Source organism: Bubalus kerabau, chromosome 14 (assembly GCF_029407905.1).
Source record: "Bubalus kerabau isolate K-KA32 ecotype Philippines breed swamp buffalo chromosome 14, PCC_UOA_SB_1v2, whole genome shotgun sequence".
NCBI classification, from domain to species: Eukaryota; Metazoa; Chordata; class Mammalia; order Artiodactyla; family Bovidae; genus Bubalus; species Bubalus kerabau.
In genome coordinates this window covers 79691165-79704003 of record NC_073637.1, presented here as the reverse complement: position 1 = coordinate 79704003, position 12839 = coordinate 79691165, and the positions used below count along the sequence as shown (strand labels likewise).

Genomic DNA, 12839 nt, shown 5'->3' with positions numbered 1-12839 from the left:
AATTTTGTTTGTATGGACAGCATAACATGACCCATTAAATATTTTGTGTCTCAGTTAGTTGTTCACCGGAGAAGGCGATGGCACCCACTCCAGTACTCTTGCCTGGAAAATCCCATGGACACAGGGGCCTGGTAGGCTGTAGTCCATGGGGTCGCTAAGAGTCGGACACGACTGAGTGACTTCACTTTCACTGTTCACTTTCACGCATTGGAGAAGGAACTGGCACCCCACTCCAGTACTCTTGCCTGGAAAATCCCAGGGACGGAGGAGCCTGGTGGGCTGCCGTCCATGGGGTCGCGCAGAGTTGGACACGACTGAGCGACTTCCCTTTCACTTTCCCTTAGTTGTTCACAAAAGTAGCTGCTTGCATGGTTACTGTGGTTTTAGGTTCTCAAATACCCACAGTTTTTAAAAGGCCCCTTTCTTCTCTTTCCACTTCGTATTATGTTGTTACGTATTTTGTTTCTTTATTCAGCTTCTTTTATTCATTCTGTCATACACTATAAAATTAGATGCTCGTTAAAAACAAATCTCTAAGGTCTTCTTAAGGTTTTTACTGTGATGTTTGTTTCCTAGGGTCTTGTCTAGTCCAAAATCATGGGAGAGTAGAGGCTCAGCTTGAAAGTTTGTATAGGGAGAATGAATGTCTGCGAAAAGCAAGCGAGCGTGACAGTGACACAATAAGAATCAAATGTAAAATCATAGACGACCAAACCGAAACCATTGGAAAATTGAAAGAGGTGAGTTTGACATTTTATTTTAGGAACAGCTCATAGGGAAAGTTTGAAAATGTGTGGATCGAACTATCTAATAAATACTTGTCTCAGTGAATCCCAACTGTTGTGGAATTTAAGACATACTATCGTGTTTTTTTAATAACGTTTGCCACTTTGCTTTTAAAAGTTATATAATACATTTATTAACTTGAAATTACTTTTACCTCAAAATTTTATGGAGGGTGTTATTATGGCCCTCCAGAGTAATTGCAACTAGTGTCCATAATGGGTGGTGGTTGCTCTTCAGTTGCTGAGTCATGTCCAGCTCTCTGCGACCCCCTCTGTGCATGCAGCACACCAGGCTTCCCTGGGCTTGGCGGCCGGTGGAGTTATGCACACTCAGCGAGGACCAGCAGTGGGACGTGCAGGGCGCCAGCATGCTGTCTGGCCACGTGTGGCGGCAGCAGGGCCTGGCAAAGCATGGTCCACTGGAGGAGGACGTGGCAAGCCACCTCAGTGTTCTTGCCTTCAGAGCCCCGTAAAGGGTTAGGAACCAAAAAAAGGTAGCATTTTTATTTAAACTTTGTGTTGTTTAGTATCTTCCAGTTCTCAGTTCTCAGAATTCTCTGTGACGAAACCTTGTTGTTGTTCAGTCGCCCAGTGGTGTCCCACTCTTTGCAACCCCATGGACTTCAGCATGCCATGAACAGAATGTAAAAGATTCGTGCTTATTTCCAAGACACACTGTTTTTACCTTCTTCTTTAATATGGCCTGTCTTAGGGAAAACTAACAGCATCTCTTGTTTCAAAGTATATTACGTGAAAATTCCCAGAGAAATATTCTGAAAGTTAGCATGAACTCCAAAATTTGAATCATATTTGAACTCCAGAATTTTCTTCTGAAGATTATCTTCAAGGTGTTAAAAAAATAGCCCAAGAAACGGGATTTTAAGAAACTTCTAAATGGGATTATCACCCACAAAGTTAGGAACTCATTCTCTCTCTTTTTTATTTTATTTTTTTAAGGAACTCAGTCTTTAATTATAACTATCTAAGATTTGATTTTTCCCCCCTTAGTCATTTTTAAGAAACAGAACTTCATCAAGTACAGAAAATTAAGAAACATTATCACCATGTTGTTATATCCATAATTAGATTTAGACTATGAATGCTTGAACTGGGATTTTTGAACTGTATTTAGATAATATAATTACCCTAAACAATTACATCATTGTTTTTGCTTTTGGAAGAAACCAAAACTTCCATTATATCTGTCATACATGCCAAGCTACACTGAAAATTATTCAAAATTTTTAATCAGTAAGCATTTTTTCTATATTCAGCATAATACCATGTTTGACATAACGACTTCTGCAGTAAGACTACTGCTTATCAGTCTCTGAACAGAGTTTTGGGAGAAAATCACTAGTAATGAATAACACAGTGGAGCCAAAAAGGAAATTAGTTTTTAGATTTTTGGTTTTAAAAAAAAAAAGTTTTCAACTCATCATTTTTCTTTCTTTTCACAATTTAGTACATTTACTTTAAAGACCGTTGTATCAAGCTCAAAGATATGAGCATTAATGGTGCATCCCAGCTCATTACAGAACATACAGAGATAACTAGGTATAATTTCTTATAGTGATAAATTCACCGTGTGCTCAGTTGCTCAGTCGTGTCCAACTTTTTGCAACCCTATGCGCTGTAGCCCACCAGGCTCCTCTGTCCATGGGATTCTCCAATACTGGAGTGGGTTGCCATTTCCTCTTTCAGGGACCTTCCCAACCCAGGAATAAAACCTGTGTCTCCTGCATTGGCAGGAGGATTCTTTACCTCTGAGCCACCAGGGAAGCCCAAATAGTTCACCATAGCTAATAACTTAAAGGGATAATGAGCTAATTTGCAGAATTTGGAGTTCAATATTTTCAAATAAGTAGATTCTAAAACAGGATTTTTGAGGTTTGGTTTCCTCATATGTATTATTTTGGTACTTTTAAGTATGGGTCACAAGATTCTCTGATGCTACAATGTTATTTTTATTAGCAGGGTTATTTCATAAGAATCTTCTGTAGTTTTTATGAATTCCTAATAATAATAAGCTTTAAGCTCAACATTCAGAAAACAAAGATCATGGCATTTGGTCCCATCACTTCATGGGAAATAGATGGGGAAACAGTGGAAATAGTGTCAGACTTTATTTTGGGGGGCTCCAAAATCACTGCAGATGGTGACTGCAGCCATGAAATTAAAAGACGCTTACTCTTTGGAAGGAAAGTTATGACCAACCTAGATAGCATATTTAAAAGCAGAGACGTTCGTTACGTTGCCAACAAAGGTCTGTCTAGTCAAGGCTATGGTTTTTCCTGTGGTCATGTATGGATGTGAAAGTTGGACTGTGAAGAAGGCTGAGTGCCGAAGAATTGATGCTTTTGAACTGTGGTGTTGGAGAAGACTCTTGAGAGTCCCTTGGACTGCAAGGAGATCCAACCAGTCCATTCTGAAGGAGATCAGCCCTGGGATTTCTTTGGAAGGAATGATGCTAACGCTGAAACTCCAGTACTTTGGCCACCTCATGCGAAGAGTTGACTCATTGGAAAAGACTCTGATGCTGGGAGGGATTGGGGGCAGGAGGAGAAGGGGATGACAGAGGATGAGATGGCTGGATGGCATCACTGACTCGATGGACGTGAGTCTGGGTGAACTCCGGGAGTTGGTGATGGACAGGGAGGCCTGGCGTGCTGCGATTCATGGGGTCGCAAAGAGTCGGACATGACTGAGCGACTGAACTGAACTGAATAATATATTAAGACTGCTCTCCCCTAAGTACTTAAGTATGAGAGTTGTGGGGAGAAAATAAATTATGGAAATGTTGGTCAAGACTACCTGATACCATTGCTTAGAATTTTTAGATGTATAACACACTGAGGAATTGAACCACATTTTCTAAGATACTGATGAATTCATTCCTAAATAAGCCTCATTCAGTATTTGTTTGTTTGCCTCCATCATCTTCCCAAAAGGGAAAAAGGCAAGGTGGGACAGGGGAAACAGGATGAAAATAGGAACTACTAATTTCATTTTTTTCTTACTGGTAGAGACGGTTATCATTAGTTGATGTTACAGGGTTCCAGCATCCAGGCATGCACCTGTAAAGCAGATATGTTCATTGGCATAAATAAGTCAGATGAGGCCTAATACCTGCAAACACTTAACAAATCACTGCAGATGGTAATTGCAGCCATGAAATTAAAAGACGCTTACTCCTTGGGAAGAAAGTTATGACCAATCTAGATCGCATATTCAAAAGCAGAGACATTACTTTGCCAACAAAGGTCCATCTAGTCAAGGCTATGGTTTTTCCAGTAGTCATGTATGGGTGTTAGAGCTGGACTATCAAGAAAGCTGAGACCAAAGAATTGATGCTTTTGAACTGTGGTGTTGGAGAAGACTCTTGAGAGTCCCTTGAACTGCAAGGAGATCCAACCAGTCCATTCTGAAGGAGATCAGCCCTGGGATTTCTTTGGAAGGAATGATGCTAACGCTGAAACTCCAGTACTTTGGCCACCTCGTGCGAAGAGTTGACTCATTGGAAAAGACTCTGATGCTGGGAGGGATTGGGGGCAGGAGGAGAAGGGGATGACAGAGGATGAGATGGCTGGATGGCATCACTGACTCGATGGACGTGAGTCTGGGTGAACTCCGGGAGTTGGTGATGGACAGGGAGGCCTGGTGTGCTGCGATTCATGGGGTCGCAAAGAGTCGGACATGACTGAGCGACTGAACTGAACTGAACTGAACAAGGTAGTTTTGATCTTTCATTAATCCTCTGATGTGTAGTATGCAAATAAGAGGATACAGTTGGCCTCACAGGACAGAAGATGAAAGGAAGTTTGGGGGAATGTAGAATCTATTTTCATGGGACATTTCAATAGTGATGAAATTATACTTTAAAGTATTTGTTCACTCTAATGCAGAAGACACTTGTTTAGCAGAGTAGAAATCGTACTTTGTGTCATACATGCATCGTGAATATCAATCTTTGCTATATTCCATGTTAAATAAAATTGTCATTATACTGTTTTTCTTCCCGTGTACTCCTTTTGTGTGGTTGGTAGTAACCTAATGAAATAAAAAGTGTACATAGTGTATCATTCTTAATGGCATTTAAAACAAAGTAATGGTGCTATTCCTTATTGATTGTGATTTTTTAAATGTTCTGTAGAAATCTTTTCTAAAACATTCCCTGAACATTCAATTTATTTTTTAATCTTTAGTTTTTATAGTAATTTTAAACCATATTGAATTTGGAAATAAGACATTTAAGATTAAGAAAAATAATTGTTTTTTTAATAATGATTTATTTTCTGTAAAAATGAAGTGTTTACAGGAAAGAGAGGAACAAATCAAAATATTACATGAAAAGATCACTGAAATACAAAAATGTACTCAGGAACAACTTGAAGAAAAATCTTCACAACTGGATGAAATAGTTGAGAAACTAGAAAGACACAATGAAAGGAAAGAGAAACTAAAACAGCAGCTGAAAGTGAAGGAATTAGAACTTGATGAAATCAGAAAAGCTTACAGGTATTATACAGTATTTCCCATTGAGTAATAACATGTGGCTTAATAATTTCATGTAACCGGTTTTTTTTTAATTATTTTTTTTCATATTAGTACACTTAATCAGAAGTGGCATGATAAAGGAGAACTTCTATGTCATCTTGAAATGCAAGTAAAAGAAGTGAAAGAAAACTTTGAAAACAAAGAAAGAAAACTTAAAGCGGAAAGAGACAAAAGTATCGAACTACAAAAGTAAGCATTAAGTCCTAAAGTATGTGGGATATCTTTAAAGAAAACCAAGTACTCTTGCCTGGAAAATCGCATGGGCGGAGGAGCCTGGTAGGCTTCAGTCCATGGGGTCGCTAAGAGTCGGACACAACTGAGCGACTTCATTTTCACTTTTCACTTTCATGCATTGGAGAAGGAAATGGCAACCCACTCCAGTGTTCTTGCCTGGAGAATCCCAGGGACAGGGGAGCCTGGTGGGCTGCCATCTATGGGGTCGCACAGAGTCGGACACGACTGAAGTGACTTAGCAGTAGCAGTAGCAGGCATGAGGAAGGTAAAAACATTTTGGACATGGTTATTTGCCAAGCACTTAATTTCCATTCCATCTATAAAATGATTATAATAGTTCCTCCCTTAATATTTGATGGAAGTTTAAACTTTGTGTATGTGTGTATTTATGTATGTATATGATTTGTATGGGCTGTTTAGCATTTAAATAGTGCTTGATGCATAGTAATTGCTGTGTATTTAGTTTTTATTACTAGAATTACTGTTTTCAAATTCTGTTTGAATGGAAAATCACTGACTACCAGGGACAGAGAGCTTCTGAAGAATCTAAAACAGATGTCGGTAGCAGTTAGCCTGCACCAACTGAGGATGAGAGCTGATTTTAAATAAGGAAGAAATCTGTACGCATATGCCATTGTTATATGGATTTTATAAAATACTCTAGAGGAAATGAGGGTTTTACCTTATAAACTATATGACTAGACTTGTTAAAATAATTTAAAGTTAACTGACCTAAAAAATAGGTAGATGGTTTAGTGACCAGTTCTCATGTCAAAATATAGAATGGTGTAGATAATGTGGCATGTAGGTAGCCCCAAAATTTCATATAGAGGTAGGTTCCCCATTATATCAAATCTAATAGAACCTCGAAATTTGATTTTTCATATTTTAACTCAATGTAAATGAAAAGGTGAAAGGTGTTATTATACACCCCAGAAGTTTTAATTGATAATACAGTCCATTGTCTGCTAATGGACCCTGTTATACTTTGCTTTACAACCAAACATTAATGCAATGAAACATTGACTTAGAGCCTGTTTTCTTTCCTGCTGGTCATAGCTTTGCAGTATGAAGTCCTTTTGATCCTAAAAGACACAATCATTTCATATAACTAGAAGTTCCTAAACTTAATAAAAACCATAAAGCCTGACAATTTTTAGAATCTCTTATATTGTTTATTGTGTTTTTAAGAGCAAAACAATAAAAAGGCCTGATTTTTACCTTAATGTTCTTATGACTGAGATTGGTAGGTATGATTTTTAATTTAATAGAACTTTAATAAAATCATTGTTCATAAGAAAGATTTTATTTGCATAGGTTTCTATAACATATAAGTTGATTATTTTCTTATATCTTATTTTGAACCCAGCAGTAATTTTGTGAGATTAGCCAAACAGGCAGGATTATCGTGTTATAGTTGACAGACTTTAAATCCAGAGGTTGTGAACTTGCCCTTGGTCACATAGCTACCAAATGTTGCAACAGGAATAAAAGAAAGACTTTTGATTCATGATCCTAATGCTGAAAGTTCAGTCTCCCTGCACCTGTGCCCAACGAAGTGTCAGAGACAAGAGTTTTGGGTGATGTAGAAAAGGATCACTCTGTTGCTTTGCCAGACAAAAGGGGACGCAATAGGCTTGTGCCTCAAAACCTGTGTCCCAGCATGGGAGGGTTTGGCAGGTTTATTGCAGTGGTTCAGGGGTGGAGTTGCTGTAAAGAGTAGGGTATGTGCAGGGCCTGTGCTCTGTGGATCGGGCCTAAGGTGGTCTTCTACCTAATCTCTGCATCCCTTCCCTTCCCTGGTAAGTGACTGTTCAAATGTACCTGTTGAAACTCAGGGAAAGTCTTGGAGGCTGGAATCTATTCCCTGCAAACAAGAAATGGGGGACACAGAATGGTTTCCGTGCCCAGGAGCACAGTTTCGGTCCTAATGTTCAGTCCACTGTTGCAGTGGTCTTTGCCAAAACCAGGAAGCTTGTTCATTATGAGCTTAACGTTTTTAATAAAATTATTCATATTTAATATTAAGAAATGGGTATTTTGCTTATAAGAAACATTTAGCACTGAAATTTTGTAAATACTGTTTATAATATGTTTATTAACATAGGGTTTTATCTGATAAGCATAAACATAGGAAAATCAGACATACGTGCTTATAAACTTGAACCTGCCTATAGTATAGACACTGTAAATTATTATCATACTGCTAATACATGGAGGAAAAAAAATTGAAAGCATCTGTGAAGATGCTTATCAAGCATATCCTTAGACTCCCAAGTGAGAACCAATGTATCCTAACTTTCAGAGGATAATGTAACAAACTTCCACTTATGTTACCCTGCTCTAAACTGTTACTAACAGATTCTGTTGGATGATGAACTAATAACTTTAGTTACCCAAGATAGTCTTTTGATATTCAGTGGAGTTAAGCTCCCATTAAAACATGAATATGAGTGCTTCCATGTTAAAAAAAAAATCCTAATTTTTATACATCCAGGTAGATATGTGGTTTTGTTTTGTTTTTAAGGGATGCAATGGAAAAGCTTCAAAGTATGGATGATGCCTTTAAGAAACAAGTTGATGCAATTGTTGAAGCTCATCAAAATGAAATAATACAACTGGCAAATGAAAAACAGAAATGTATTGATTCTGCAAATTTAAAGGTACTGTAAGTAAAATTCACTTTGATAATCAGTATTAAATTGTTATAGCTAAGTAAATTGTATCTTCAACAGTGATAAGGAGAAAAGGCAGCATGATTTAACAACCAAATAGATACGAAGAATGTTACTAATACAGTCATGAAGCCAGACCTACATGTTGATAATACTTAGATTAGTTGTAGAATAGAATTTTAATGAAACCAAGATTATAAATTTGATCCTGAAATGCACCTGCTCCATGAGCTCTGGATAACAATTTTTATATCCTTCACCAATTTGAGCTGGAAGCCCTTTTGGTTACACATAGGCAAGGTGAGAATGTGAATGTATTAAGTACAATCCATTACTGCCTTGGACAAGTTCTCAAGGATTGTTTTATTATGAATTAGGGTTCAAACTGTCAAGTTTCTCATTGACAAAGGAATGGGTATAGGATTATACTGAATGACAGGGAAACATCAGAATTAACTTATGAAGCTTTAATAATACTTATGTATGAGCTTTCCCCTCATACTTTGATCCACTAAGACTAGGTTCAAACCTGGATATTTTTAAAACTCAACAGGTGATTCTCATGTGACTTCACTGTTAAGATCCACTAAATGAGACAGTTATGAACTTTCATTTTTCCCAGATTTTGAAGTGTTAATAAGAAACACATATCTTTAAGACTGGAAATTCAGAAATCAGCAACTAGAAAAGGAAAAGAGTTAATAGAAAAGGAAAGGTATACTAAATATTTTATAATCAAGGTTGTGTAGTTAAATGACATTAAAGGAGCCTGTATAACCAGAAAGAGGGAATTAGGTCTTTGAAAATAATCACAATTAATAAAGAAATACAGTTTGTTCAAAATTTAGTTATTTCAGTGCAGTGGCTGTTTCATATATTTAAAATCTACTGAGTGTTGAACAAGAGTACACTAGGTATTATTAAATAAGGTATGATATTAGGCCTTTAACTCAAAGCAAAATACTGTGTTTGATTTTGGACATCTTGCCAGTATGATGTAGTATCATAGGGAGGTGTTTGTTAGGGAATTAGAAAAATGGCACCAAAGTTTAAATGTGGTAAGACTGAAAAAAGGCATTACATACAGGTGATCATTTAAGTTAGGAGAAATGTTAATTTTTAGAAGGAAAAAAATTAGGAAGTCTATATTAGAGATTAGGAAGAGGGAAGTAGACAGATAGGGATGACTATATTGGTATTACCCTCAGGAATGTTGTATAATAGGAGAGAGAGTTTCAAGCAGAAATTAATAGTATCAAATACACTGAATCCTAGGAGAATAAATATGAGTTAACAGTAAATCATAAAATTATCTCTCAAAAAGATGATAATGTATAACCACCAGCAGCAGTTTTAGAAATGCAGTGTTTAAAGAGTTTCTTTGGGAAGGGAGGTGATTTCAGTTTTGAAAGTTTGTAAGGATAAGTCAAGAGTCATGATTTGACATTCATAAGCATCATAGGACTGCTTAGGAATGAGAAAGCAGTTGAGTCAGAAGATTAAGTCAGAAGACTGGGTTTCATCCAGATATGCTACTGAGAAGTACCACTACCTTGAACAAGTTTTCTGAACTATAAAATAGAGTTAAATTATCATGTGTTCATTACAAGAGCCTATGAGAAATAAATGGATAGTACACATGTGAATATTTTGTATACAGTATGACACTGTTTTCCATATTAGTATTTGAATAGGTTAACATTTTATTAACCTCTTGCTTTAAATGAACATCAACATCACAAATTATAAAATATATACAAATCTTTTACTGTCTGCATTTTTAAAAATGCATTTTCACTGAGAAATTTAAAATGTTATAAAATGTACATATTGATTTAGGTCCATCGAGTTGAAGAAGAAATGCGTGGACTTCTGGAAGAAACATGCAAGAACAAAAAAGCAATGGAAACAAAAATTAAGCAACTTGCTTTTGCTCTAAGTCAAATTCAGCAAGAAATTTGATGGTTCTGAGAACAAATTTAATTGAAATGGATCGGCAGGCCTATTGTAAAAATGATTAAATATTGTAATAGTAGTAACTGCTGTGACTTTGAAATGTCTCTTTCTACACATTTCATTCTGATTATATTTTAAAAGACTGTTGATCAAGTATTAATTGTATATGTAGGTTTTTTTATAATAAATTGTTGACAATTATGTGTATTAGAAAAACCTATCAAAATAACTAGACTTAAAACACTTTTTCTTGTTTCTGTGCTATATACATTGTGTGATCATTACACATTTGCCTATAAGTATGTTAATGGAAATTTAGTATTTTGACTACATGAGGGAAACTATTTTAATACTGTTAACCTTACTGTGTTGATGAACTAATTATATTTATTGGTTGTCCTTCAGTTGAGGTAGCTCCATTCTTTTAAAATGCTCATAAGTGTAGCCAAAAAATATTTTAAATCTGTATAAGAGTTGTGGTATTTTTAAGAATGCATATATATGTCTCCACATCACTCATAATGACTCCTTTTTAGTTAGTTTATGAGGAGAATTCTTACTTTACAACTTAAAACACTTTTATTCCATTTCATATCAGTTCATTTATTCCTATTTCAATTTTGTTATCTCTTATGTTCCTGTGTATGCAGAACAAAGATCTGAATACTATTCTCCTTACTATTTCTGAAAGAAAGAGACTATAATACCAAACTCTAACTAATAGCCAGTGAACTATGTTTTTTAAAATTAAATGCAATCAGAAAAAAATGTAAAGAGAGGGCCCCATTTATTACAGGCAAGGTTTATACTGAAATCTGTGGGACATCAAGCATATCAGCACGTAATGGGAGCCTATAGGGAGATGGGAGGACATAAGAAATATTGGGTAAAATAATAGCTGGAACCTTCCTTAATTTGATGAAAATGATGAATCTACATGTTCAAGAACTTCAGTAAAACCCAGGATAAATAAACACAAAGAAAACCACACCTAGACACTTCACAGTCTAACTGTTGGGGGAAATCTTGAAAGTAGCAAGAAAATATGATTTAATGTAAAGGAATAATTAACAGTTGAGAAATTTCTCATGAGAAATAATGGAGACTAGAAGGCAGTGAAGGACATATTTTAGGTACAGGAAATAACAATAAGTTGAGAATTCTACATCCAACAAAATTATCCTTCAAAATAAAATGCAAAACACACTAGATGCAGTGGGCTGACAAAGTTTTCAACAACAACAAAAAAATCAGCTAAGAATTCTATATCCAGCAAAACTGTCTTTCAAATGAAGCCAAAATAAAGTCATTCTCAGGTAACAGCTGGGAAATATGTTCCTACCAGACCCACTTAACGAAAAAGGCTGAAGGAAGTTCTTACTTCAAATCCTTTCAGAATGTGACCCTAGAGTAATTTGAATACACATGAGAAGAAGAAAGAAACACTCATAAAGTGAAATATACAATTATACAAAAATATAAATACATATTTTCCCTTCATCCCTTAACTGATTAAAAAATCAAAAAATATAAAATAATGTATATAATTGTATTATTGGGAGTAAAACAAAATGTAACATTTCTCCATATCAGCACACAGGTGGATGGAAGCAAAGCTGGATTGGGAAGTAAGGAAATAGGAGATAGTAACTTGAAACCCATAGGAACAAGTGACAATAATGAGTTGTAAATACGAAAATTAACTGAATATATATTTGCTGTCCTACTTGGACTTTATATGAAACAAACAGTTTCATAACAAAAAGTGGAAGAAAATAGAACTAAATAGAAACATTTCTACATTTCACTGAAATTGGGTTAGTATAAATCTGTTTTATATATAAACTTGTGAAGTCATTAAGGATGTAACTCAAAATGTATAACCAAAAAATAGTCAAAGTGAATTAAAATGTTACACTAGAAAATATTTGTGTAATACAAAAGTAGGAAAAAGCAATAAAGTATTAAGCAATTTTTAAATGCAGTAAAGAAAACAAGATAGGAAACAGTAAAATGGCAAAGGTAAAATTTAAAATTTGCATAATTTAACTATATCAATAATTACATTAAGTGTGACTGGATTAAATGATCCAATCAAAAGAATAGGAAAACAAGATCCAACTACATAACACTTTCAAATATGCAAATAGATTGGAAATATCAGTAAAAGGATAGAAAAATAACGTAAACAGTGACCATAAGAAAGATGGAGTGACTATACTAATATCAGACAAAATAGACTAAAAAATTGTACTAGAAGAAAAGAGATGAAACTATGTCAATTCATCAGGGATAATAAGTATACACATGGATACACCTAACAACATGTTCCCCAAATTCATGAAGAAAAACTGACAAAAGACTTGAAGGCAGGGGGTGGGGTGGGGGACAAGATTATTCAATAGGAACACAGACCCTCCCTGGTGGTCCAGTGGTAAAGAATCGACCTGCCAACGCAGGGAGCACAGATTTGATCCCTGGACCAGGAAGATCCCATGTGCCATAGTCACCTAAGCCCACGCACCAGAGTTACCGGGCCTTGCTCGAGTTGGTGAACCACAGCTACTTCAGCCCAAGTGCTGCAGCCGCTAAGCCTGTGCACTTTGAGCCCAAGGTCTGCAACAAGAGAAGC

General features: G+C 35.9%; 1 protein-coding gene across 3 annotated transcripts in view; it reads left to right on the top strand.

The window, feature by feature from the left end:
• The window catches only part of LRRCC1 (leucine rich repeat and coiled-coil centrosomal protein 1), a 43266-nt gene extending 32376 nt beyond the window's left edge, over positions 1-10890 (top strand). For all 3 annotated transcript variants that reach the window (XM_055546750.1, XM_055546749.1, XM_055546751.1), the window contains 5 exons: positions 577-740; positions 5095-5303; positions 5394-5531; positions 8104-8239; positions 10091-10890. In XM_055546750.1, the coding sequence (XP_055402725.1) occupies positions 577-740; positions 5095-5303; positions 5394-5531; positions 8104-8239; positions 10091-10213 (770 nt within the window). In that variant the 3' untranslated portion in view covers positions 10214-10890. The remainder of the gene's footprint in view (positions 1-576; positions 741-5094; positions 5304-5393; positions 5532-8103; positions 8240-10090) is intronic.
• Positions 10891-12839: the final 1949 nt, after the last annotated feature.